Source organism: Pseudonaja textilis, chromosome 2, assembly GCF_049901715.1.
Source record: "Pseudonaja textilis isolate UNSWEBS1 chromosome 2, rPseTex1.2, whole genome shotgun sequence".
In the NCBI taxonomy this organism is placed as follows: domain Eukaryota; kingdom Metazoa; phylum Chordata; class Lepidosauria; order Squamata; family Elapidae; genus Pseudonaja; species Pseudonaja textilis.
The window spans coordinates 223,299,967-223,325,111 of record NC_141991.1 but is presented as its reverse complement, the minus strand read 5'-3'; the positions used below and the strand labels follow the sequence as shown (position 1 = coordinate 223,325,111).

Below are 25,145 nucleotides of genomic sequence, written 5' to 3'. Positions count from 1 at the left end.
TACTACCGGCCAGAAATAATTAGCAGTTGGCAAGAAAGCAGTGGAGTATACGTTTTAATTAGACGTTTTAGGGAAAAAGAGGCTAAAACACATTTTTTTAAAAAATGAAAGTTCTAATAAGTAAACCAAGACAATGTAAAGATATTAATTTTCCCAATCTATCATTATTTATGAATTATAGCTTGTTATATCTCTTATTTAAAATACTAAAATTATCAACTTTTGAACCAATGAGCTGTTTTAAGGCTAATTATTGGTGCCAACCAGTAGTGTCACAGAAAAAACAAGGCATTTTTTCAATCAAAGTGTCAAGTTAAAGTAAGCTGGCTGTCTTCAGTGTGTGGACGCTGTGATTTGCGTACTTTTTTTGTCTGGTGCTGTAGCATCTCTGCTGCATCACTTGCAGTTCACTTTATGCAGCAGAGCGCTTTGCCAAAAGCTAGATTGAAGTAAAATGCCCTATTGAGGCATTGCATAGACCCAGCAGTCAGTCATAAAATACATGTTTTGCCTGGAGCAAACTGGTAAAACTTAGGCAATCAGTGGATCTGAAAGTAATACAGATTACAGCTGAGCTCTTGGTACTTTCCTTCATGCATTGCGAAGAAGTTGTGTCAATGTCAGCTGGACATCAGGACCACAGCCGATTAAACTGATTTATTGTTCATGCCTATGCATAGAAATTTCCTCAACTAATGGTTAGTTGGTGCAAGTTAAGGATTAATGGAATGGGGGGAGAGGGGTTGGACTTAATCTGTTCTGGCTATGTAGAGATTTTAGGCTGATTCTTCTTTTTACTCCACTCGCAGGTTCTGCCATTCTTTCCCCTACAGTTAGTCTACGGTAGCAACAAACTCAGATGTCTACCTTGCTCCCACATCTATATAATCGGCATTACCACAGGCCTAACAAATACGCAAACAATATTACAGCATCTTCAATGTTCTTCAATCGATTGAAAAAGAAAGCCCAGGGAAAAACCTGTGAGATCTTATAGGAAATTAAAAGTAAAGAAAAAGAATTAAAGAAATCACCTGCAAAGATAAATGTTCTAAATCAAATTAAACTTCTTCAGCAATTATCTATGTACAGTTGAAAAACTAAAAAAATTGAAACAACTTAAAAAGAACTTTGAACCTACTAATAAACTAGGAGGGTGGTTGGCTTATAAATTAAAAAAAGAGATATGATTTTGAAATTTCAGGAAGATGATAGTGGTAACAGACAACTCGGCAATACAAAAAAAAACCCATCCACATTACTCCCATGTGTATAAAAGATATGACATCTCTTTGGAAAAAAAAATACAAAAGCAGAACTTGCCATGCCTTACAAACATGCAAAATCAACTTATGAATGGACCAACCACAATGATAGAAATCTCAGAAGTTATAAAAAAAATCAAATTAGGGAAAATAACTATCTTGCTGACACCAGGGCTGAAATGATGTTTTATGGATTTATATATATATATTAAAAAGTGTAATGAAATAATTGGTTATAAATTAAGAAATGAAGTTATTTATACATGTGATGAAGATTGGAAGTTCTTTATACAAATCTTTATAAAACCCGAGGTGGTACAGTGGTTAGAATGCAGTACTGCAGGCTACTTCTGCTGATTGCTGGCTGCCAGCAGTTCAAATTCTCACTGGCTCAAGGTTTAACTCAGCCTTCCATCCTTCTGAGGTTGGTAAAATGAGGACCCTGATTGTTGGAGGCAATATGCTGACTCTGCAAACCACTTAGAGAGGGCTATAAAACACTGTGAAGTGATATGTAAGTCTAAAGGCTATTGCTGTATGTTTATTTTTTATTTCTTTACTATCCTTCCTTCCTCTTCTTTCCTTGATTAATAATCTAATAAATTATATTATTTTTACTATTGAACTTCTAATATTTAATACAATTATGAAAAATAACTTATCAGTAAAAATGAATGATTTGAAAATAAAGTTCAAGAATTAACTTTACAAAATACGAAAAATTATCATGTTATTGTCCTAGATCAGTGTTAACAATACTTTTCAAGTTAGAATTGTCCAAAATATATGTAAACATTATTTCAGAAACTATAATGATACAATTTATTAATAAGGCACCCAGAGACTTATTTACATATTAAATATTATACAGCCCAGGTTAAACACTTTGTGCAGTGTTTCATCATCACAACTTAGATCTAAACTTGTGAAACAGTAACAAAATAGTTGACAATGCCTTCAATATCTACAAGATAAATACAAGTATAAAATATCAAAGTAAATATATTTCTTCTCATTTATTTCCCTTATTCTGTATGGATGAGAAGCGAAACCTTGAGTTTTAACTGAAGCTCTTCAGTATATGGTAGGCTTAACAATATAAAGACTCTGTACTCATTTTCCTCCATATTAATTATTATTCATGACAAATGTTAACAGCTTGCTGAAATAACAAAGCTAATTCTATCTTTTCTGTACATTTGGATATAAAATATGAAACAAAAGTAAAATTATAATTTAAATATTATCACAGCTTTGGAATTGCTATTTATGTTATTCACTGTCATATTCTTCTATATTTAAGTCATCTGCTTCCATTATTGCTTGTGCTGCAACTGGCTGAGGTTGACTGGCTGGTAGTTCATTTTCATTACACTGACTAGAAGTAGGAAGGAATTCATCCAGTTCATTTTCCTCACTGTTTTTTATTTTCTCCCCCTGGACATGCAGAATTGTAGGCTGCTTCTCAGAAAACTCCTCTTCGTCATCATTGTCCAGGATTTGTATTTCAGAATCCTTATCAGTAAGAGTTTCAAGTTTCAACCTGCAAACAGCAATGCAACAGCAATTTATTCTTCTTTGGAGTGAACTAAGACACCCAATTCTCTCATAATAATTTTCTCTATCACGCTGGATGTTTGGACAAAAAAGGCACTCTACTCACTACTTAGTACTCAGACAATTTATTTTATTAGGGTTTTAGCAACTAATTGTTACAAGCTGTATTTTCTCAGGGAATAGTAGAGTAGGCCAGAGTGCTAAGAAAATTACAACCTTGGTATCTGTTCTGCTGTCTATACTTCTCTGTGTAAATAAATGAAAGTCAAGAGTTACTAGTATATTTTCCTCCTTCTACCATGCAATTCTGTCAGCCAATTAGTTCAATCACTTGTGTGTGCCAGCAACTTGTGATATGAAATGGTAGAGTCTTTTGAGCTTCAACCATGTTTACATTCCAAGCCAGTGTAAGGGAAGTTGGTATTTCCTATTCCACTTCCTTTAAAAAAAACCTAAAGAAAAAAAAGCTCTCCCATTGGGCCCATCTATGTCAGAATCAGTGTACAGTTTGCAAGAGAGTCATCCATTGCCTTGCTTATTTTTCACTCCACGGATTCAACTGGGAACTGAAATGACAGGGGAAACAATGTCTCTCAAAAAAGCCTCCACTTAACACTTAACTGGAGTGTGTTGTGCAAATCAGACCACTGAATACAGGAATTAAATTCAAAACTGGTGTTTCTTAAAGTAAGATCAGCGGAATCTTTTCTGTATAAAGACAGATTCTAGTAGGAGACAGAGAAAACAAATGCTTTATACATTCAAGTTATAACAGCATGCAGTTTAAACCATCGGTATCAAAGTGGCAGTATCACGTTGCCCTCACGTGACGTTTTATGATTTTTTCCCCCCTTTGTGGAGCTAGGGTGGGCACGGCCTGCACATAATGCATCTGGCCCGTGGGCTACCAGTTTGATACCCTGGTTTAAACAGATGGATAGGTTTTCACTTTAAGAATCAATGTTAGCGGCCATTTTGATCTTTATTTACTTGAGAGTTGAGAATGACAGCAGGGGGGCTGGATTCAATAAAGATTTATGAATAATATCAAGGTTACCTTCCAAAATGATTTCTTAAAGGAAGTTTCCCAACATCCTGAATAAAGGTAATCTGAGCTGAAAAAGCCAAACAAAAATTATTCCTAAAAGTAACTTCAGTCTATATATAGAATATACTTTGTAGCTATTTTAAAATATATTTCTGTTCTAGTTTGATTCGACAATTAGTTCTATAAAGTCAATATATGGTAATATATCAGAAAAACTGATTTAGACTTTAAAATATAAATCCTTTTGAAATCCATAAAGGGCTTCATAAGAGCATTAAGTCACATTTTTAGAAAAACAATGATTTCTATATAAAACATACCATCAAGTTGTTGTTCAGGCTAGTAGTATATGTTCAGTAAACAACCTAATACATGTATTACTTCAAAGAAAGTTGTGAAGTAACATTTACAAAGTAATTATATACATATCAATATCGGAGCACAGTACCACTGAGATCAATTTGTTGTACTCTCTCAAGTAAATTGATATAGCATTGAAATCTAAAGCTTTTTTACCCCAAATGTACTTAGTTATTCCTGCTGGGATTTAAGCCAGTTCCACCCCCACACACAAGGAGGTGGAAAATGCTTAGGCAGCTGCAGGAAGCAAAGAAGTTGTTTTCTTCTAGCAGCAAATTCTCAGACAGTCTGAAGAGGTGGGGTGGGGGGATATTGCTGGGAAAGGAAACTGGGCAGCATTTGTTGTTTTTTTAAATTCAGATAAGATCCTAGCCGATACATTCAATTCACAACATTAATAAAGGAAAATATAACATGGTACTTCAGTTCTCTCTAAAGTAGAGACATTTAATCCATTTAGCGCCATCTTCTCTTTCTTCCTCCAGAAAGAAAAGCAATATGGAAATATAAATGAGTATATAATTTTTTTTCTACTAGGGTAAACTGCATAAGAGTCCACTTTTCCCCTCCAAGCAAATGTAAGAGGCGAGTTCAGTTTGTTAGGTAAAATTGATCTACCCAGGCTTCAAGGTTGAGCTGGGTGTGAGACTCAAATTCTAACCAAATTCTACTGCTAGACTATACAATCCAAAACATTTCATACTTTCTGACATAAGTATTGAAAATTCTGTTTACTTTTAAAGTACTATGATGAGTTACACTATTATCATTATCATTATGATAAGTTATAATAGAAGCAACCAGTTTACAGGTAATGTATATTTCTTAAAATTCCGGCTATTGTGATCAAACAGAGTAGTCTACGATGCTCAGTTGTTTTTCCCACCAACAGAAACATTTGAACAATGCAGAAAGACACATCTATGGTTTTGCCATTACGTGCAAAGTCAAACCCTTGTATTGCTGACCCCAAATATGTCAGGAATGTGAAACAACAAATGTTTCAGACATTTGTATTGGTTAGTAGTTTTTTATTTTTTTAAATCTCTTACATGTGCATGGGATTTCTTGGAGTTTAATGTGTTTATATTGTTAGCAACCTACAGGGTGCAGGGAATGCACAGCATACAAATAATATATGTATAAAATATTTGATACATCCCATTTATGTCACTGGGACTTCTAAGTAAATAGTATGAAATTACACTGAATAATATTCTGATCTATGACTAATTGCTCTTCTAAAGCAGAAACAGAAATATGAAACATTTTGCATATGTTTAAATATACCTTGGTTCCTCATTGGATTAGTCAGCATGATAAGATAAGGTATTAGCTCAGTCTGAAGACACAATGGTGATAAACAGAAACTTGAAAAGAGGGATTTTGCAGCAAAGCAGTTTTCTTGATACTATAAGGAATCAGAAAATATAAATCCAATATGCAAAAGCACTTTTTCAGTTTTATCCATTAAACTATAGACTTTGATTTACGCACACACACCCTAATCATCTGTGTTTAACAATCTAATTCTATTATTCTATTAAACTGTTCTGTAAAATTGCTGCTGCCTGATGTAATAAATACATAATTAATTGCAAGATCTTAAATCTTCAAATTATTTTCTGTCTGACTATTGATTAGTTTTCTATATGGGGGATTAAATGAGGCATTCCAATTTTGATAAAACTCATTTTTACTTAAAGGTAATACAATCTAAATGATGTTTAAGATCATCTTAATGTTTCAGAGGATACTGTTATGGAAGGGTGTCAAACTCGCAATGACACCTCATCATGTGACATATTGCAACTCCCCCCCCTTCACTAAAATGGGGGTGGGCGTGACCAGTGCATGATGCATCCAGCCAGCAGGCTTCGAGTTTGACACCCCTGCTGTAATGGATATATTTCTCAGATCAAAAAATGCTTCACAGTAATCCATAAATATATTTTCTCTAAAATGGTTTTTGTAGTCAAGTTAGTGCTATATTTTACTGATTCATTTAAAACGAGGGTCCCCAAACTTAGCAACTTTAACACTTGTGGACTTCAACACCAAGAATTCTCCAGCTACCTATGCTGGCTGGAGAATTCTGGGAGTTGAAATCCACAAGTTTTAAAGTTGCCAAGTCTGGAGACCCCTCTTTTAAAATATCTTACTTTGCTAGTATGAGCAGGGCTGTTTCTAACTGAGACCTAAATCTTTATATGAATCCTAATCCTGTAATAATGTTAATTACAAATACAAAAGTTAAGTCAATGTTACTTCACTATTGATTCTGCAATGAGAGCAATAATAAAAAATAGATTACTTGATTCTGTTTCAGACTGATGCAAATAACATTAGTAATTGCGAAAAAGTAAGTTGTTATCAATTACCTTTCTATTAATTAGGAACCATTGTGGTTTATGAAGAGGTCTAAAGCCCATTCCTTTTTTGCATTGTGCAAAAGCTCTGCCTCTGTTTGAGTGCATCACACCTCTTGTGGCTACAGAAGCACTATATTTTTGAAGTGTAGCTCGTGCCTATAGGAATTGGCAGAATTAAAATATGGTATAAGAGCTCCATAATAGATTTTAAAGCAAGGTACAGAGTACCAGGTGTAAATTAGTAGTATATTACAGGTATATATTAAATCTTGTTGAAATAACAAATTGTACATCCCAGAAAGCAGTCAAAATCTTGGTTCAATAAATATGCTTGATTGTACAAATATCAAGTTTTCTTCCCATTTGAACACAATCCAGGTAAAATCCATTATTAAGAAAAAAAATGTTCTGTTAAATCTAAAAAGCAAACTTTTACTTTGTAATTAAAAACAATGTAAAGTCTAACACAATTATTTTTAAAACAGACAAAAACTGATAAACTGCATAGATGGCAAGCAGAACACTATCTGACAATAAGACTATAAACAGTAAATATAATTAATGTTGCCTTATTTCTTCATAAGATTCCAAATTGTAAAAATTACAGTATGCATGTCACATTTTGTTATATTTGTGTGTGTGTGTGTGTGTGTGTGTGCGCGTGTATTTAAAAACTTACATCCCAGTTACTGCAAAGGAAATCTGCAGTACTTAAATATTCACTGGCTCTTACAATATCATCGATATCAGAGAAGAACTCCAAATAATTCTGGTGAAGGTATACATTAAATAAGTCCCCAGACATGTGTGATTTTTCTATGACATCCTAATAAAAGAAAATATACACAGAATATCATACCACATAGAAAAATTATCTGTATTCTTTTAAATTAAGAATTTTGCCAAGTATACATGGAAACATATTATTATAGAAATAGCAAACATTTTTACCTCAGGTTGCACAAGCAAGGGTTGTCGTTCATATTCTGATAAATGATGAGGTAACTGAGGAAAGTCTACCTCTATAGCTGGTTCTCCTATAAAATTATTTGAATAACTGTAATTTCATCAAACATCAGATGTCTGAAAGACAGAATCTTGACAAATGGAGACAGGAACCCTGTTTCTCCAACAATAGGGCCTCCCCCAATAGGAAGTCGCAGCATGTTTTATAGGCATGAAATGAAATTAAGCCCCTCCCCCCAAATTAAGGCCTATATTAAAACATGCAAAATGGGGGGGAATGGTGGGGGGGCTTGCCGCTAGGAAGTACTTTTGTTGCACACCCGGATATGGTGCTGCCTGCGTTGACCCCGATATGAAGTGCCCCACCAACGTCGAGGTCAACATCCAAGCCGTTACCGCCTGCCCGCCTGAAGATGCAAGGCGGGAGGAATTAAGTCACCCCCGAAAAGGCAGCCTAGCCATTTTTTCGGGGCTCAAAAAAAAATAAGACCCGGCCTTATTATATGAGAAACATGGTATTTCTTCAGAAACAGTTTATAGAACAATCCTGGCTCACATGGTTTGCACTGCTTAATATGAATTTTGTTATCTAAATTCTAAGTAATATATTGGTGAGTTAAACTGTATCAAAAAGGCAGCACCTTTATTTTATTGAAGATTTTTACTATTATATTTCACAGGTTTTGGTTTTTTAGTAGCTACACAAAGTAATTAGACAGCATCCTATTCCAAGGTGTCCATCTGTTGGGGTGAGCTATAGGTCTGACACCTGTGGAAGTCTAATATGTATGATTATTGCATGGAAGTTCTTGTTAGTACAGAGTACATGGGCTAACTTATGGATATCTGCAGATACTATAACAGTTGAAGCTGGTGAGGAAGACATCTGTAATGTCAAAGAAGTCAGAAATCTTCAAAGCTACAAAGTAGCTTTAGGCTGTGGACTCAAAAACATAGGAAGAGTCCTATGCTTTAAGTCCTGAACTTAAAACTGGAGACTAACATAAATAGATGGCAAGATTTAGATGGAGAGTTCAAATGTATGGCTCCTTTGTTTTTCTATATAATGAATCTATTTAGTTCATCTTCATGTATCTGCTCAAGAATGTAAAATGGGGAAGAGTTTAATTGCTGTACCTGGTATTGATAGGTGGGGTCAGAAATTTTGATCCACACATATAAATTACATGAGTTTCCTTACAATGGCAAGCCAAGTTAACAACAAAAATATTTCTGAAATGTTTTTTAAGTTATAAAATATGCATAATAAAAAAAAATCTTAAGAATTTTTACATATATAATATAAGGACAAGTAGATTCTCTTACTTTTGCAGTAAAGTATTTTCCCCAAAGCATGGAAAAGGAAAATGGAAGCATCCTTGCTACCAATAGCTGGTATTTCTTGGTCCTCTAAAAAATTATTGAATAGTTTTTTCTTTTTTATTTTAGATGATGTATCACATTTTAAAACATAATTTTTCTTTCTTTGTGACCATAAACTCTTGTCTGATGGCCTCTCTGGAAAAAAACGCAAGGGAATTTATAAATAGGAAAAACGGAAAACTTTGTCTTTAGTAGAAAGAAAAAAACATAGCTTTTACAGCAAAATTCTGTCTAGAAAGAACATGTTATTACTTTTTATTTCATTCTATTTTGGATAAAAATGCATGCACATTTTGAAATTACTAAAAAAATTATTGTGTATATAGTTTTTTAAATGCTTTTAATTTTTCAAAAGTTTGAAATTCTTCCAAAGGGAATAACTATTTTTATTCCATGTATCTGTGATTTTGATTCTTTTAATTACTTTATGTACTTTATGTACTGAATATGTAAAGAGGACTTTTAAAAATTTTTAGGAATTAAAAACTTTTATTTTATGCTTTCTAACGTTGTTTGAATTATTTATGTTATTTTAATTAATAATATACTGCTAATACAGTACTAATATATTGGCATGATACTGGCTATAACAATGTTACAACAAATAGAAACATTTTGTAACATCCAAAAGACATTAGTCTGCAATAGGAATAAAATACTAGAATCCCACACTAATATACATGTGGGAATTTAGCTAAGAACAGAACGAAAACATCAATAGTAAACAAGAATAATAATAAAAGAAAAAATGATAGCAAAAAGGAAAACATTAAAAAAATAATCCCAGTTAATATAAAAATAACACTGCAACTTTAAGAATTCAATTAATTAGCTATATTCAGTTCATCCTGAAAAACAATTAGGATAGTTTGTCAATAACATAATTAAAAACTAACTAGATATAAATTAAGCATTCCTTAACTGGTCTACTCTTCAAAATTCTTATTTTTTTCATCCACTACTATTTCCCATACTTTTAAGTGTTATTAATGCTAAAAAGAAACAACTTTTTCTGTATTGTAAAATAAAATGTTTTCCTGACAGATTAAAAGCAAAATCATTATAAGAACGAGTAAAGACTTTTTTAAATGTTAGTGCTCAGCATAATTTAAATTAATAAGAATATTTTCTTACCTTTTAGAGAAGAAAATTGAAGGGTGTTTATTGCACTTCTAATGTCACCTGTACATCCACTGCAAATCAGTTCTAATAAGGTTTTGTCAGGGACATCAATTTTATCTCTTCTCTACAAAGAAAAATTGACAATAAAATCAAAGCTAATTTGAGAAAATCTATGGAAAGTATTTAAAAAAAAACTTCCCAGATGCTTCCTGCTTCCATTTCTATCTCTCCCTTGATCCAAACATTCCAAAGATTGAGCTGTACTTACACTTTGGAAGGAACATTTATCACTCAATATTTTCACTACTTTTACAGAATCATTCAAAACTCTGTCCATGATTTATCTCTATTTTACTTTCATAACAATTTTATAGAAAAGTTGGATGAGCAATGCTAATTATGAATGAATTGCTCACTAATGAGCAAAGATTTTTGAGATCAATACTGTCAACCGTTATTATACAACACATTTTTTAAAACTTCTAAGGTATCTTCAGATGAAATGTAATAATAATGTTTCCATCACCAACGTTTGCTTTTTGTATCCCTTACAGTATGACAATATTGTAATTTCATTTATCTTACCGTACTGATCTCCCCTGTGATTATTCTGTTTAGGGCTTTCATCATCAGTGTTGGTGCCACTGGGTTAAAACTGAGAATATTGAAAAAAGAAAATGGTCAAGATAAATTTCAGTATGAGCATTTCATCATGGCCAATGTATCTGTCAATTTATTTACCTAATGGTTGCTATACACAGCTCTTCTTGAATTGCCTTTGGGAATAGAGACCTTTGGTTGCTCCCTGTGCTGAAAACATCTGATATTATAAATACAAGAGGACATCTGCTTGACCGCAAAAAACTCCTACAATGAAAAATTGAAAATTAGCAGTTCAAACTTAACAGTATCAATTCTGACCAGCAATCAACAGAATTGCACTAGCAAAAATACAAATGGTATGTAACTTGCAACCTGCCATCTTTATTCATTCACCACCCCCAACTATGCAGCAAAAGAAACAGATGGAACTTTGTATGTTGTAGTGGACTATTCTGCACTAGAGAACCTTAGGCTTGGTCCAGCCATACCTATTAATTTCCCTGACTGATCCTTTGGCAAAATGAGATACTGAACATACCTCAGAATGTCATGTAAACTGCTAGGGTCATGATAAAAATGGTTTGGCATATCCTGTTGAAAAGGAAATACAATGTTGTTATTCTAAAATACATGTTAAATTGAACTAAAATCTGTTGAGGCCAGTAAAATTATTCATTAAGGATATTTTACTTTACAGCTATAAATGTTACAAACATGGTATCTTTATTTGAGATTAACCCAATGCAATATGGTGTCAAGGTTGAAGATGGAGAGGCAGAAAGCTACAACTTTCAAGCCAGAAAAAGTTAACAGGTAAACAAAGTGCTGTAGCTGTTTTCCATTGCCTTGTAGAGACCAATGAAATATTATTTGAGAAATGAAAATAAAAAGCTCAGATTTAACATCATGAGTCTAGTTAGACAGACAAGCACACACGTCTGTGTAGGCCTTAAAATACATTACCTGTATTAAACTACTTATCTATCAATAAGAGTCTATGCTTTGAGCTTATCTATCTATGATAGTTTCTGGATTTATTTCATGCCTAAAAAGAAGTCCAACATATAAAGGAGTAAGATACCTTTGTTCATGTTAAGTCCAAAGTGCATTTGGAAACCACAGAAACACATGATATTGATTTTGCCCAGTCAAGTACTTGTTATATTTGTGAGCAATTTTTATCAATGATTATTAGTAGGACTGTTTGAAATAGGCTATTATTATTATTGTAGAAAACTGAAATTTTACTACTGAGCAATTAATTTTGGAAAACCTAATTAACTTAAACTAGTATATTTAAAAATTGGGAGAAAATAATAGAACATTTAATTTTAATTATTAAAACACTTTAATGGAGTTATTCAACCACTGCAACTTACTTCCACAAGAATAAGTCTTTTGTCAGTTTCCATGGACTCTCCAACCATCTGAAGCTTCGTATACTTGTTTGCTCTTAGAAGAAATTCTTGAAAGACAGTTGCCTGGCTCTGATAAGGAAGTATCTGAAAATCTGATTCTAAATAGAAATATTTATTTTGTAATATGCTTAGTATAAAGTACTAAGAAAAGTAGTACATATATGTGACAATATGCTACAGCTTACTTACTGTCTTGAATTTTGTTCTTATATTTATTTACATGGATTGTTACTGGTCCAAGATCAATTGATATGTAAATTACAGGAACCAGACAAGCTGTATAGGCAGAGGTATATATTTTGAAGCAATGGGCCAGATAAATCAATTACTAAATTGAAATTTTTCAAAAAGAATCAGATGTGCTTTAGCGTTGAAGGCCTGTCCATTGTTCTAATGCTACATTTCTGGGCAAAAAAAAAATGGCCTGAATTTTATTTGAAAGTTTAAAAACTAGTCTACTAAAAAAATGTACTGAAAATTAATCATTAGTTTAATAATAGTCATATTATCTAAATCGGAGATGTCAAAAATGCAGCACATAGGCTATATATGTGTATCATGGCACTCCTGGGTACTGTCTGAACCTGATTAAAATACAGTGGAGAAATTTATTTAAGAAAATAAGAATAAGAGAAAATTCAATTAAACATAGTTAATATTACATTTAAAAATTAAACAATAATACATTTATTCACCAATCACCATAAAACTCTGGACTTGTGTTCAAGCCCACTGCCTTCATTGCAGTACCAATTAACTAAAGGTTCTTTAGCATGGATGGAGCAGAAGCATCACGTGACAGAAGTTCCTTCTGAAACTGTGCTGTAGCAGGACCTAGATACTGCAATTAAGCTGAGATAGCAAGCTTGTGCCTTTTTCCCAGGACCGCTAGCAGACAGCTTTGCATTAGTAGCTGACCTTCCCTGAACCCCAGAGCCTTCAGCACCACTTTCCAAAACATATTTTAACATATAACTATTATATGCATTTGCAATTTATTCATGTTCTTATATTAAGGTGAAAAACTTGTACTTGGTTTGGAACAAGCTGCACAAATCCTTTTTTTTTGTTTGCACACAGAATAGCAGAAATTAGAGGGAACATTATAAAGAAGTGTTCTCTGTAAGTGGGAGTAGGAGGTGAAGAGACAGTTTGCATGTAGGCTGAGAAGAAGCTCACAATGGAGTTTTAGGGGAACTGAACACCAAGAATTTAATCCCAAGAGTAGAACCAAGTTTTCATTTGGGTTTTAGATAAAATGCAGTTTATCACCCAACTGAAATCAAATAAACTGCAATTAATTTAAAATATTTTTAATGAAAGCAAGCCAAGTTTTAATCCCCTATCTTCAGAGCTGGCTTTTCTTGCTAAATATAGCTAAGAATAAATTACGATTCAGACACAATGCAGACATATAGCTAGAAACTTCCTTGCAGTCACACTAGCAGAAAGGAAAACAGATCAAAGAGCACCTGTATCAAGGAGCAAGTGGTACTGGACAAGGAGCAAGTAGTACTGGACCATACCTGCAGTTACAATTTTGAGTTCAACTTTTATTTTCAACTTGAAATCTCTTATCACTCTTAAAGTGCAGCAGTTTTAAAACACAGGAAATCATAATATAGAGGAAGTTGAAAATAAAGAATGCCTTTATTCTCAGGCATTGTGTGTAAATCCTTTGGAATTTCCTCAGCAACTTACTTTCAAATTAATTAGAAGTTAGCTCCATTTATTTTAATGAAATTTGCTACCATCTAATGGTCATCCTACCAGAAATAGATATGCCACTAAATATATTCTAACGTCTCAACAATTAAGAAGTGAACATTTTAAAATTTTACCATGATTGAAAGCAACTTGAAAGTCTTCGTATTTTTTGAAGTCTAGTGATACAGGATTTATCCATTCTTGTATCTGAATACCAAGGTCCTTGGCTAATATTTCCACAGTTGCAGATTTTCCACATCCTGGAGGGCCAGTTAACACTAGGATGGAGCCTCCCTACAACAAGATACTTATTATAAGCAGAGTATGATATTTAAAGGAAAAAAACCCAACATGATATTCTTTAATACTCTATGATATATTTTAATATTCTTAAAACAAAATAGAACTTTGGTGTCGATGATATCAATATTTCCAGTAAATACAGTAACCATAATTATATTCTCAGTAATTCAATATTACAATAGCCCACTTCCTTTATGCTGCACAACTTAATTCCTATTACAATTTAATATCTGTTGCAGACCTGGAGATAATTCAAATAAATTGTTTGTACTGCAGTTCAAATAGCCTAGTGTGTGTTCTCTAAATGGAAGCAGGTATTCCTTGATGGAAACTTGAGCACAGATTAATCCCGACCTATGTACTCATTTAGTGACATAAAACCACAAGATATTCAGAAAAAAAGAAACACAAACTGGATAATTTCTCTCAAGGCAATCTTTGTATAAATCAATTGCAACTTGCTTTATCTTTATCTAGCCAAACAAATAAGTTTATTATTTTATTCAAGTAGATAAATGTTGCTCTAAAATTATATAAGATTTTGATAATATTCTAATCTCAGTTCATTATTCAGTAAAATAACTGATAAAATAAAAATAAAACTTGATTGAAATTAAATAAAAGCTTCAAAATGAGCAATTTTAAAAGTATTAGGTTCATAATATTTATTACCTGTCTTGGCTGATTTTGAAATATGTGATCTTTTAACCATCTTTCAACTTCTTCAATTTTTTTCTTGTGAATGACAAGGTCACTCTAACAGACAAAAACATGCATATAAAACATATTTATGTAGCAAAATATTAAATTAGGTATACTGAAATTCTCTTAACACACACACACACACACACACACACATATATATATAATATATATACATACATACACACACTAAGAGAATTCCAATATACATAATGATATACAAATGATATAATTTTGTTCATTTGCAAAACAATAGCATATGTATAGCATATCTTATCTTACCTGCATGTTGAATATATACAGGAAGTTGAAGTGGAAGATGAGAATGGTTTTAAAGTTGGAAGAGAAACAAGTTACACTACGATAATGAGTACTAACTTAGTACTAACATCAAAGAACACAGTGAAAAAATTAGACTAAAATTAAATATAAGGCCAAATGACAACAGGTAGAATAACTAGTATGTAACTTTAGAGAAAGAGGTAAATTTCTAATTGTATTTATAACTGCTGTAAAGAAGATAGAAGGCCACTTTTTTGTATTTTTTCTTTTCTATTTTTCTTTTTTCTTTCTTCCTTGCATTTTTAGCTTTGATTTTTTTTCTTTTCATTTCCTTACTCGTATTAGTTTGTACTAGTTTTTTTATCTTTTTTACAAATCTTTTAATAAAATTATATTACAGTATATGTATATTTAAAAAACACAGGTAGAATACTTAGCCATAGAATTGGCAATGAAGATATCGAAGTGGTGGATAGCTTCTGCCTTTTAAGATCAAGCATCAACAATAAAGCAACAAGTAGTCAAGATGTATGCCGCAGACTAATACTTGGTAGATCAGCTTTGCAGCAAGATAAATTCCTTGTGTGTCCAATCACGCTTGGCCAATAAAGAATTCTATTCTATTCTATTCTATTCTATTCTATTCTATTCTATTCTATTCTATTCTATTCTATTCTATAAATAATTTTATTCTATTATATGAAGAAGATATTCAAATGCTATGTCTATACCTTTATAAAAATTAGAATCATGCAAGTCCATGACATTCCTTATGACATTCTATATAAGTGAAAGCTGGACTTTGAAGAAGCAGGATAGGAAGAATATTGATATCTTTGAACTCTGATGTTGGAGAAAACGTCTGAGAATATTGTGGACAGCCAAGAAAAGAAACCAATGGCTCACTGAACAAATCAAGGTTCTAATGCTGGGAAAGGAGGAAACGGGGAAAGAGAAATGGGAGAAGGGGGAATATCATGAAGGAAAGGAAAGGAAAAGGAAAAGGAAAGGCCATCAGCATGGTTGATGGGGCTCAATTTCAGTGGTGGTGGGGGCATGCTGGGAGATCGGAAAGAATGGGTTAGATCAGTGGTCACCAACCAGTGGGCCGGGGACCACTGGTGGTCCGTGAGAAAATTTTGGTGGTCCAGAGAGAAATGTCAGCCCCAAAGCACCCGCCAAAGCTATTAATCCAGGATGCACGGGAACACAAGGCTGCACTGCCCACATGGCCTGCAGGAACACAAGGCTTGCGTCGCTTGCATTGTGAACAGCACGAGGTAGTGAGGGGAGCGGGGGAACTTGCCCCTCTCGCCTCATGCTCCTGGCCTGGCCACCAGGCTGCTTCTTTCCGCTTCTTCCTTCTTCTGCTTTTGGTTGCACACAAGGAAAGCAGAAAAAAATTTTCTTTCTCTCCCCCAAATTCCGCCAGAAATGAGTCTTTGGGACCCTGCAAGGCATCGCACTGCAAGAGGCTGCACTGGCAAAGACTCATTTCTGGAAGAGTTTGGGGGGAGAGAAAGACTTCTGCTGCTTCTGCTGCTTTCCTTGCATGAAGCCAAAAGTCTCTCTCTCCCCAAGAAAGGAGCTGGAGACGGAATCCTGTGATCCCAAATAAAGAATGATCAATCAGTAGGAAAACAGGGTGGGGAATTTTCCTGCAAACTTTTTGGGGGATTTTCCCAGGGTCTCTGGTCTGCGGGATTTAAAATTATGAGTTTGGTGGTCCCTGAGATCCAAAAGGTTGGCAACCCCTGGATTAGATTGTCATTAAAAAATCTGTGTGGTTGCTTGGAGTCAAAAGTAACTTGACAGTATATAATCAATCAATCACTTAAAAATCATGCACCTTCTAATTTAATGGACAATTGTGAATAAAACATCCTCCTTCCTACAAATGGTCCATTAAATTACAGTTTTACTGAACACTTATGATCAGGACCTAACATTTTTATAATAATCTTTAATTTAATTTAGTACTTTGTATATTCCTTTAGACATATCATTTTAACAAGCAAAATAGCTTACTGTATTAAATATTAGTATACAGTAACATGTATATATTAATACAAATACTACTACTACTACGAATATATACTATATATTAAATTGTATGGAATTGTACCTGAGTTTTTGGTTTGTATTTATCTACCCACGGTTCAGTTTGGCTGTGATTTTGTTTGAATTGTTTATATTTCTCATCTACAGAAATCGGTTTTCTTATTTTTCTCCCACACTTGTAATTTTCAAGCAGAGGAAAATGCTCTTTATTCTCATGATAATTGTCAGTGAGCGATTTTTTATGGAGAACACTGGATGACAGTTTTGCAGTCTCACAGAAATCAATGAAAGATGGTTCCACCCAGTCAATTTCCTGATAATATAAGCATATAGGAATTATTGCAGCCCAAAAATTATCAATTCTTAAACAAGTTAGTATTTTATTACTGTCTTTATATATAGTAACCAATATTTAGTAGTTAATAAAATATGAACTAACCTATCATAAAATATGTGTGCAATCATTTACTGAACATAAAACAATTTAAACATACATAAATCACTTCAAAACATTTATTAACATTTTGCCCATCTTTAATAGTTCTTACATTTCAACTTTGTTCAATATTAAAAAATTAGTGCAATTTTTAAACAGGCTGAATTCAATTTAAACAAACAAAAAATTGCCAGATTATTTTTCTCCACTCTCAGTAGTACATAATCTAGTCTTAATTAAAATTTTAGTTATAATGACTTCAAAATACTCCACTTGGCTATAAGAGTTTTGATATGCCTGCATCAGCCTGAATTAAACACATGATGCAATAAATAACAATTTTAGAGAATAAATAACATACTTTATTTGGCGCTGTCTTTCTTTTTGAAGATTTTTTTGACATCATCAGCCTTTGCAGTTTCCATCCAAAATGTATGATTAAATGCCTTTAAAAATAAAGTACCTAAAAAATAAAGAAACTTTTATATTAACAAAGTCTGCAGTCCTGAAGATAATTATTGAAAGAGAACTTACATTTGTTTTGTTTCTCATTTGTATAGCTTCTTTTTTCTTTTCTATATGCTGTTACTTTTTTTAAAAAAAGCTATTCTTAATGGCTACAGAAAAGGAATGCCAAAGTCAAAAGTCCCTGAAGTGCTGCCCCCTGTTGAAAAGAACGCACTTCTGCTTGACAAAGATACTGTAGTTCTAAAATTTTCAATGATAGCAATATCTGTTTAGTCCATAAACAGAATAATGTACATAACATTATACTATTACACATGCATCATAAGATAACCTGCATATTTAATTTTTTACAACGAATCTCTATGTGTACAATAATTTACACATATGAAATTACTCTGTGACATAAGCAAATGGAAATTGTATAATCTCCACTCTAATTCTAAATATACTTGAACTATTTCAGTTCAGAATATTCTCATTTAGTGACAATTGGATCAGCAACTCAGTTGTTAAGTGAAGCAGTCACTAAGTGAAACCACAATTGAGTTTACAATCTTACTTCAGTTTTTCTTTTGCTTTACAGACCTGTGTAGTAGTAGTTACAAAGCTACTTTTTATTACCACTGTAACTGCAACTGTTGCTATCTGAGATACTTGCTAAACAAGGACCATCTGTATATTAATCTATTTTTATTTTGAAGCTAATCAGCCAAGGGAATCCTAATCTAAACATGCTCCTAATCAGGATACATCATTGTAACCTATTTGATAAAACTATAAACTTCAAGCTTTTGATAAAAGTTCAAAAGCAGACTGACAATATATCTACAAAACTGGCTATTAGGCTTACTGTTAAAAACAGAATAATGTCCTGATAATTCAAAAGTAAAACAGTCAAGACTTCATTACTCCTTACAGTGTCACCATTACTTATTTGTACACATAAAACTAATGAATAGCATACAAATAATTGTACAGTTCACCTGAGATACCAAGACAAAGTTTCTAACAATTTATATTACACATCTGAAATGACAAACACTTTCTCTGACAAACAGTGCACATAGTGTAGATTACGTGGATCATAATGGATTATGTTGAAGGGTTTCTATAAAGTTTTTCAAATTTTTCAACTTTTAAAATGTACTAACTTCCAATCCTAGAATTCCCCAGTCAGAAATCTGGGAGTTGGTCCACACACATCCTGACACACATCTTAAGATTGACAAGTTTGAAAACTAGTTGGGGTCCCCAAACTTTGCAGAGTTAAGACTTGTGGACTTCAATTCCCAGAATTCTCCAGACACCTATGCTGGCTGGAGAATTCTGGGAATTTTAAGTCCACAAGTATTAAAAGTTACCAAGTTTGGAGATCTCTGAGTTATATCTTCGGGAATCCGGCAAATGAAAAAAAATCATGCTTAACTGCATAAGAAACACGTATGCAATTAAAGGAGAAGCATTCAAAAGCAGCAACAAAAATTGAATACAGGTCACACGATACAAAACGATTTAACCAAGGGTCTCCAAATATTGATTCAACGGCTGCTCTTAAGACGACTGGTAGTACGTGTGTACTCTCCCCACCCCCTCTTTCTATGAAAAAGGCATGCGACAAGGGTTCATAAGGAACAGTCACGTATGTGGGATGGGCAGCAATATAAAATAAACAATCCAGCAAAGTGTGTGTGGGGGGAGGTTGGGAGGCTTTGTTATTCTATAGGGGACACCTCCAAGGTGGAAGAAGACTTCAGCCGCCATGCACTTTTGAAATAACTGTCCCGGCTGCGCTCAACTACGAAGCCCAGCTTCGTCCCCCCAAAACAGGCACCATTTAGCTCTTGCCAGGCTGCAGCCCACTTATTTCCGTCACTAAAAACCACACCCAGCCCTTCACACTCTTTCTCCCTACCCTCTCTCATCAGGCCAACTCCATGCCGATTGGGGCCTTTCATGCTCTTCGGCGCTTAGCTGTTCGCCGACCGCCTTAATAACGGCCCCTGCTTTGTCGCCTCTTTAGTCAGGCCCTGCGAGAAGGAGTAAATATGACCGAGAAAGATTCCGGGGAGCGGGGGAGAGAACCCTACATGGCTTTACCAGTCGCTGCTTTTCCACCCACCGTTGGACTTCAAAGAGGAAGGAGGGCCCGTCTGACGTCTTAGTCTGCTGCCATCCGAGTTGGACGATTCAGGTCCCCACGAACTGCTGCACGTGGCTTCTGGATGGCAACTTGTAAAGTGGCTGTACGAGCAACAGAGCGGCTATGAAGAGGCCTAACATTTTACTCACAGGTAAAAGGGGAAAAAAAAACAGCGAAAGGGTCCGTAAACAGAAGAGGAAGCGGGAAGCTGTTCCGGTTGGTATAGCTTTAGATCCAGCGCGGTCGCGCTTTCCAAAAAGAAGGAAACAAATCTCTGATTCAGTCTCACGCCAGGATAATAACACAGATTCCAATGCTGCCGCGATCAAAATCGATGATGGGGGTAGCAGAAATTAGCTTCATTTCTTCAGCAGAGCTGAACAAGCTTCTTGGATGAGAAGCGAAACGTATTTAAAGAAAACCCAGAAAGTCCAATTGCCTCTTGAAAAAAGCACTTTGGGACAACCACGACCTGGTTGACTGAGAATCTCCATAGATATTTAGCTTCATTTGCTTTGCGTTATGCTGGTATAGAGAAAGTTAGCTTCATTTGCTTTGCGTTACACTGGTAAAGCAACCAGCGTAATGCAAAGCAAATGAAGCTAACTTTTGCTATCCCATCATCGATTTTGATCGCGGCAGCATGGAGATCTGTGTTATTATCCTATCATGAGACTAAATAGGACATTTGTATTCAAAACGTGGGGAAACCCATTTCCTTCTCAAGAACAGCAGGTAAAAATTATCCTTTCCTGTAGTTGTTTTATTTGCGTTAAATTATATATAGGAGCATGCGATACGATTAATTGAAATACAATTACCTACTTTCAGTTGGAAGTGGAGGCATTACTCCATAAACATTAGCACCTCTTGCATGTGAAGGCCAAGACTAACCAGTGGAGCTTGTATAAATAAGCCTTTGTTCAAAGATGTGTGTGTGCGTGTGCTTGTGTGCATCTATGTATTTACATTTGTATATGCTAGGACTAAAGTGATCACATTTTTAGAAACCAAGAAGCACCAGTTGCAATAAATACCTTGTTTAGTCTTTCAGATCAATTTTGCAATGGAAGTTTATTATATATTAATATCTACTATTTTTCTTATTGTTTATTTATCCTTTATTGTAGGGACACCTGGTGTTGGGAAAACTACACTAGGCAAAGAGATAGCTCTGAAAACAGATTTTACATACATTAATGTGGGGGATATGGCTAAAGAAGGTAATTTTTAAATTTTTACAGTATCTACAATTTTATTAACATTTATATCCCAATTTTTCTGATGTACATGGATACATGCTATATCTAATTTAATAATATTTATAATTAGTTTAACTATTTATTTTAATAATAATGACATTCCAGAAGGATCTCTAAAGTGGAAGTCTGTACAGCAAATTAGAGAAAAAGCAAATATGAAAATCAACTGTACAATCAGTGGGAAAAAAATCAAACTGAAAAAATAATTCTTTTCCGAAAAACCAAGTGGATGCTATCTAATAGATGAAGGGAAGGTCTTCTATAATTCCAGAACAATGAATAACAAGTTCATTGTCTAAATAGTTGACTATTATAATTAAAATGATTTGATTATAGCTGTGGAATTCTGGGAGTTGAAATACATACTTCATGAAGTTGGCAAGTTTGAAGAACACTCATCTGGAACATACAATATGAAATTTCTGAGAATAAGCTGTCTAAATATAGATTCTTATCAATAATGGGTTTCCATTTTTTAAAAAGGGGAACTTTATGAAGGCTTTGATGAAGAATATGAATGCCCAATATTAGATGAAGATAGAGTGAGTTTAAACTGAAATATGAATTTCATTATTCAATCTTTGTAACTAAGAATCCATTGTTTAGATTTTTTTTTGCATTATTTTCTATATAGGTTATTGATGAAATGGAAGATAAGATGAAGGATGGAGGTGTCATAGTTGATTATCACAGCTGTGACTTCTTTCCTGAACGCTGGTTTAACATAGTATTTGTGCTTCGCACTGAAAACTCTTTTTTATACAACAGATTAGAAAACAGGTAGGTCAGTGATCCAAAATGAATAAAATTAGTTTTACATTAAAACAAACCTTATGAATGCATAATTCCAAGTTTCAATATTTTTACCTAAATAATTTAAATGTTTTATATTTTTATATTTTTCTAGAGGTTACAAAGGAAAAAAGCTTCAAGACAATATTCAGTGTGAAATCTTTCAGACAATTTATGAAGAAGCTATGTCATCCTATAAAGAAGAAATTGTACACCAGTTGCCTAGTAATACTCCAGAAGATATGGAACGGAATTTAGATCAAATTATACAGTGGATTGAACAGTGGATAAAAGACAACAACTGATTTTGAAATAATTATATTTATAGGGATAAATAGAAGTTGTGTTTTCATTCATTGAAGAAACTAATAGTTCATTCAAGATGAAAATTACTGAATTTTCTATTTTATGCTGTGTTCTTTAGACTCTATGGAAGCAGGTATCAGACATTAAAGAGTTAAGAATTTAAAAATGAAATTATACTAAATTGGGTATCCAATATCCAATAATAAAAATATTTGAAAAGATGAAAAATAATAGTTCGTTAGTTAATATGGCTGCCAAAATCTTATTCCTGTACAAAGTGTTATTAACGCAGATCTTTTGTAATTCATTTCTAAATGTGGGACCATGCAATTTAATATATTAACATAATTTTGGTCATTATTTTATTAACATGGTGTAAATACCCAGGCAAATTTGTATCTATGTTTTTGTTATTTATAAGAGTTGTTGCGACTAAGTAAACTACTTTTTGCTCAGCTTATTTCTTCAGTTTAGAAGGCATCCTCAACCCCAGATTCATGAACTCATCTCTCTCTGAATAAATGCTGATGGCATTTTGCAAGATTTTTGAAATAAGTAAATAGGTAATATGTGGCCATAACAACAATGATCCAAGAAGTATCTGATGCGTGGTTCATAATATTACCAGAATTTATTATCCTATTTTTTCTAAATATTGAATAACTTGATAAAAAGTTATAGTGAAAAGATGAGAACATTGGTGAGGAACTGCATTTTGTCATGTAAAATATGCCTATATAAGGTACATAAAGTATATTTTTTTCTTTGCAGTTTCCAAAATTGATATTAAATGTATCAATAAATTACGATTTTAGTCCTAATCATATATCATTGGATTCTATTCAGAGTTTGAACAGAGGACTGTATTCAGATTCTCTTCTTTTTCCCCATCCAAGATCCAAAAGAGAATTTGAGCTTCAGGGATATACTCTTCTGCCTCTTGTACTATTAATGAAATAACTATTAGAAGCACAATTGCCTTCTGTTTTCTATCTTGGTTACATTCTGAAAATGGTTACCAATCCCCCTTAAATTGAATCAACGTGAGATGGGTTTAAAATAGGGTCACACATACTTCCTTCTCCATTCCTAAACAGGGTCAATAATATTATTGTACAGTATTCCTATAATTGTAGTAATACAGGTCATAATTTAGCTACTACAGTTGTGATCATGATGAAACAGTAATCATGACCAGTTCTTAGACCTTTACTGGTCTATAAAGCAAACCAAAGCTGAAGTAAGTTGATAAGCATAGAAGTAGTTTCACTTTTGACTGCTTCATTTAATGAATGAGTTGTTGGTCCAATTGTGATCGCTAAATGAGAATTACTTGAAAAAAATATTTTTCAAAAAGTCTCATGAACCATAATTTTAGTCACTCTGCCTAGAGTATTACTGTACTTCATTTGTCTGAAACAAAAATTCTCAAAGTTACATTTTGTTAAACATTAAATATTTTTAGATTGCAACTGAACTGATTGAAAATAGTCACTTCTGTTAGGTACTATGTTCACGGTATCTGAAAAGCATGCTTGGCCAATTGCAAGATTCAATTTACCTTCTGTATATTAAGTATAGTGATTCTTGGAACCTTGTCTTTGTTACAAATATTGCAGCATTTAGGAATAATGTTTTGAGCAGTCAACAATTTGGATCATGCATCTTTTATTTAGTACTGTATTATATAGATTATTTTCAAAATAATTCTTGTAACATTTTTCTGTATGTAATTAAACAAATATTGAAATATGTTTTTTGAAAATAAAAGACAAAAGGCAAAGAATTAACTTTAATTTCCATCTCAGTGCAATTGGTTTGACTCAGTGGCTTACATAGTGCAATACAAATTTAAATTTATGATTTAATTTATAACTATGGCTTAATTACAAAATCATTATTTCATAGACATCTGCCTGAACCTGTATTATTTCTAATACTAGTATATTAGTTGAAATATGAAAATAATTTCAAGTATCCTATTAACTTAATTCAATCTAGAATTTAAGTTTGTAGCTTTGGTTATTGATTTCCCTGGTAGAAATCTGTTAAGGATTTTGCTCCTCCCCACCCCATCGGCAAAGAAAGCCTTGAATTCTTTTCTACAAACTATTTTAAAACTTATGCCATATAGCGGAAAATACAATAATTCGGTGCATGGTTTGTAGGAAAACTCCGGAGCATCTGAATGGAGTAGGAAAAAAATGTCGCTGTTTGTCATTGAGATAAATTGACCAGTTATTGGAGTCAGTAGAGTGGAGCCTAACAATACTCTTTAAGACAAGTTAGGGTTAGGGTTAGTATATAAAATTATACATTGCAATGCTACCTGTCAATGAATACTTCAGCTTCAACCATAACAATACAAGAGCACACAATAGATACAAACTTAAGGTTAACCACACCAAACTTGATTGCAGGAATTACGACTTCAGCAACAGTCAATGTCTGGAATACTCTCCCTGACTCTGTGGTTTCTTCCTCAAATCCCAAAAACTTTAACCTTAAGACTGTCTACTATTGACCTCACCCCTTTCCTAAGAGGTCTGTAGGGGGCGTGCATAAGCGCACCAACCTGCCTACTGTCCCTGT

The 25,145-nt window shown here is 33.4% G+C and overlaps 3 protein-coding genes across 3 annotated transcripts in view; 1 reads left to right on the top strand and 2 right to left on the bottom strand.

Annotated features, from left to right (window-relative positions):
* Positions 1–25,145, bottom strand: part of OCLN (occludin) — a 389,915-nt gene that overhangs the window by 48,238 nt on the left and 316,532 nt on the right. The window lies entirely within an intron of this gene.
* Positions 1,981–18,043, bottom strand: RAD17 (RAD17 checkpoint clamp loader component). The gene is given in 17 exon segments (XM_026718435.2): positions 1,981–2,808; positions 3,880–3,937; positions 5,521–5,641; positions 6,612–6,758; positions 7,282–7,428; positions 7,554–7,639; positions 8,895–9,086; positions 10,086–10,197; positions 10,659–10,728; positions 10,815–10,940; positions 11,215–11,267; positions 12,056–12,192; positions 13,936–14,095; positions 14,777–14,860; positions 17,214–17,462; positions 17,947–17,982; positions 17,984–18,043. Coding segments are annotated over 17 exon segments (2,076 nt in total). The 5' UTR covers positions 18,011–18,043; the 3' UTR covers positions 1,981–2,537.
* Positions 20,265–24,349, top strand: AK6 (adenylate kinase 6). The gene is made up of 5 exons (XM_026718526.2): positions 20,265–20,344; positions 21,324–21,416; positions 21,939–21,997; positions 22,090–22,235; positions 22,363–24,349. The coding sequence occupies exons 1-5, from the start codon at positions 20,317–20,319 to the stop codon at positions 22,550–22,552; spliced, it is 516 nt and encodes a 171-aa protein (XP_026574311.1). The 5' UTR covers positions 20,265–20,316; the 3' UTR covers positions 22,553–24,349.

Bases quoted from the DNA above. Each gene is read 5' to 3' on its own strand.
- AK6 (XM_026718526.2), top strand. From the start codon at position 20,317: ATGAAGAGGCCTAACATTTTACTCACAG. The intron at 21,417-21,938 runs GTAATTTTTAAA...TTTTTTAAAAAG, and splicing joins GGGGGATATGGCTAAAGAAG to GGGAACTTTATGAAGGCTTT. The intron at 22,236-22,362 runs GTAGGTCAGTGA...ATATTTTTCTAG, and splicing joins TACAACAGATTAGAAAACAG to AGGTTACAAAGGAAAAAAGC.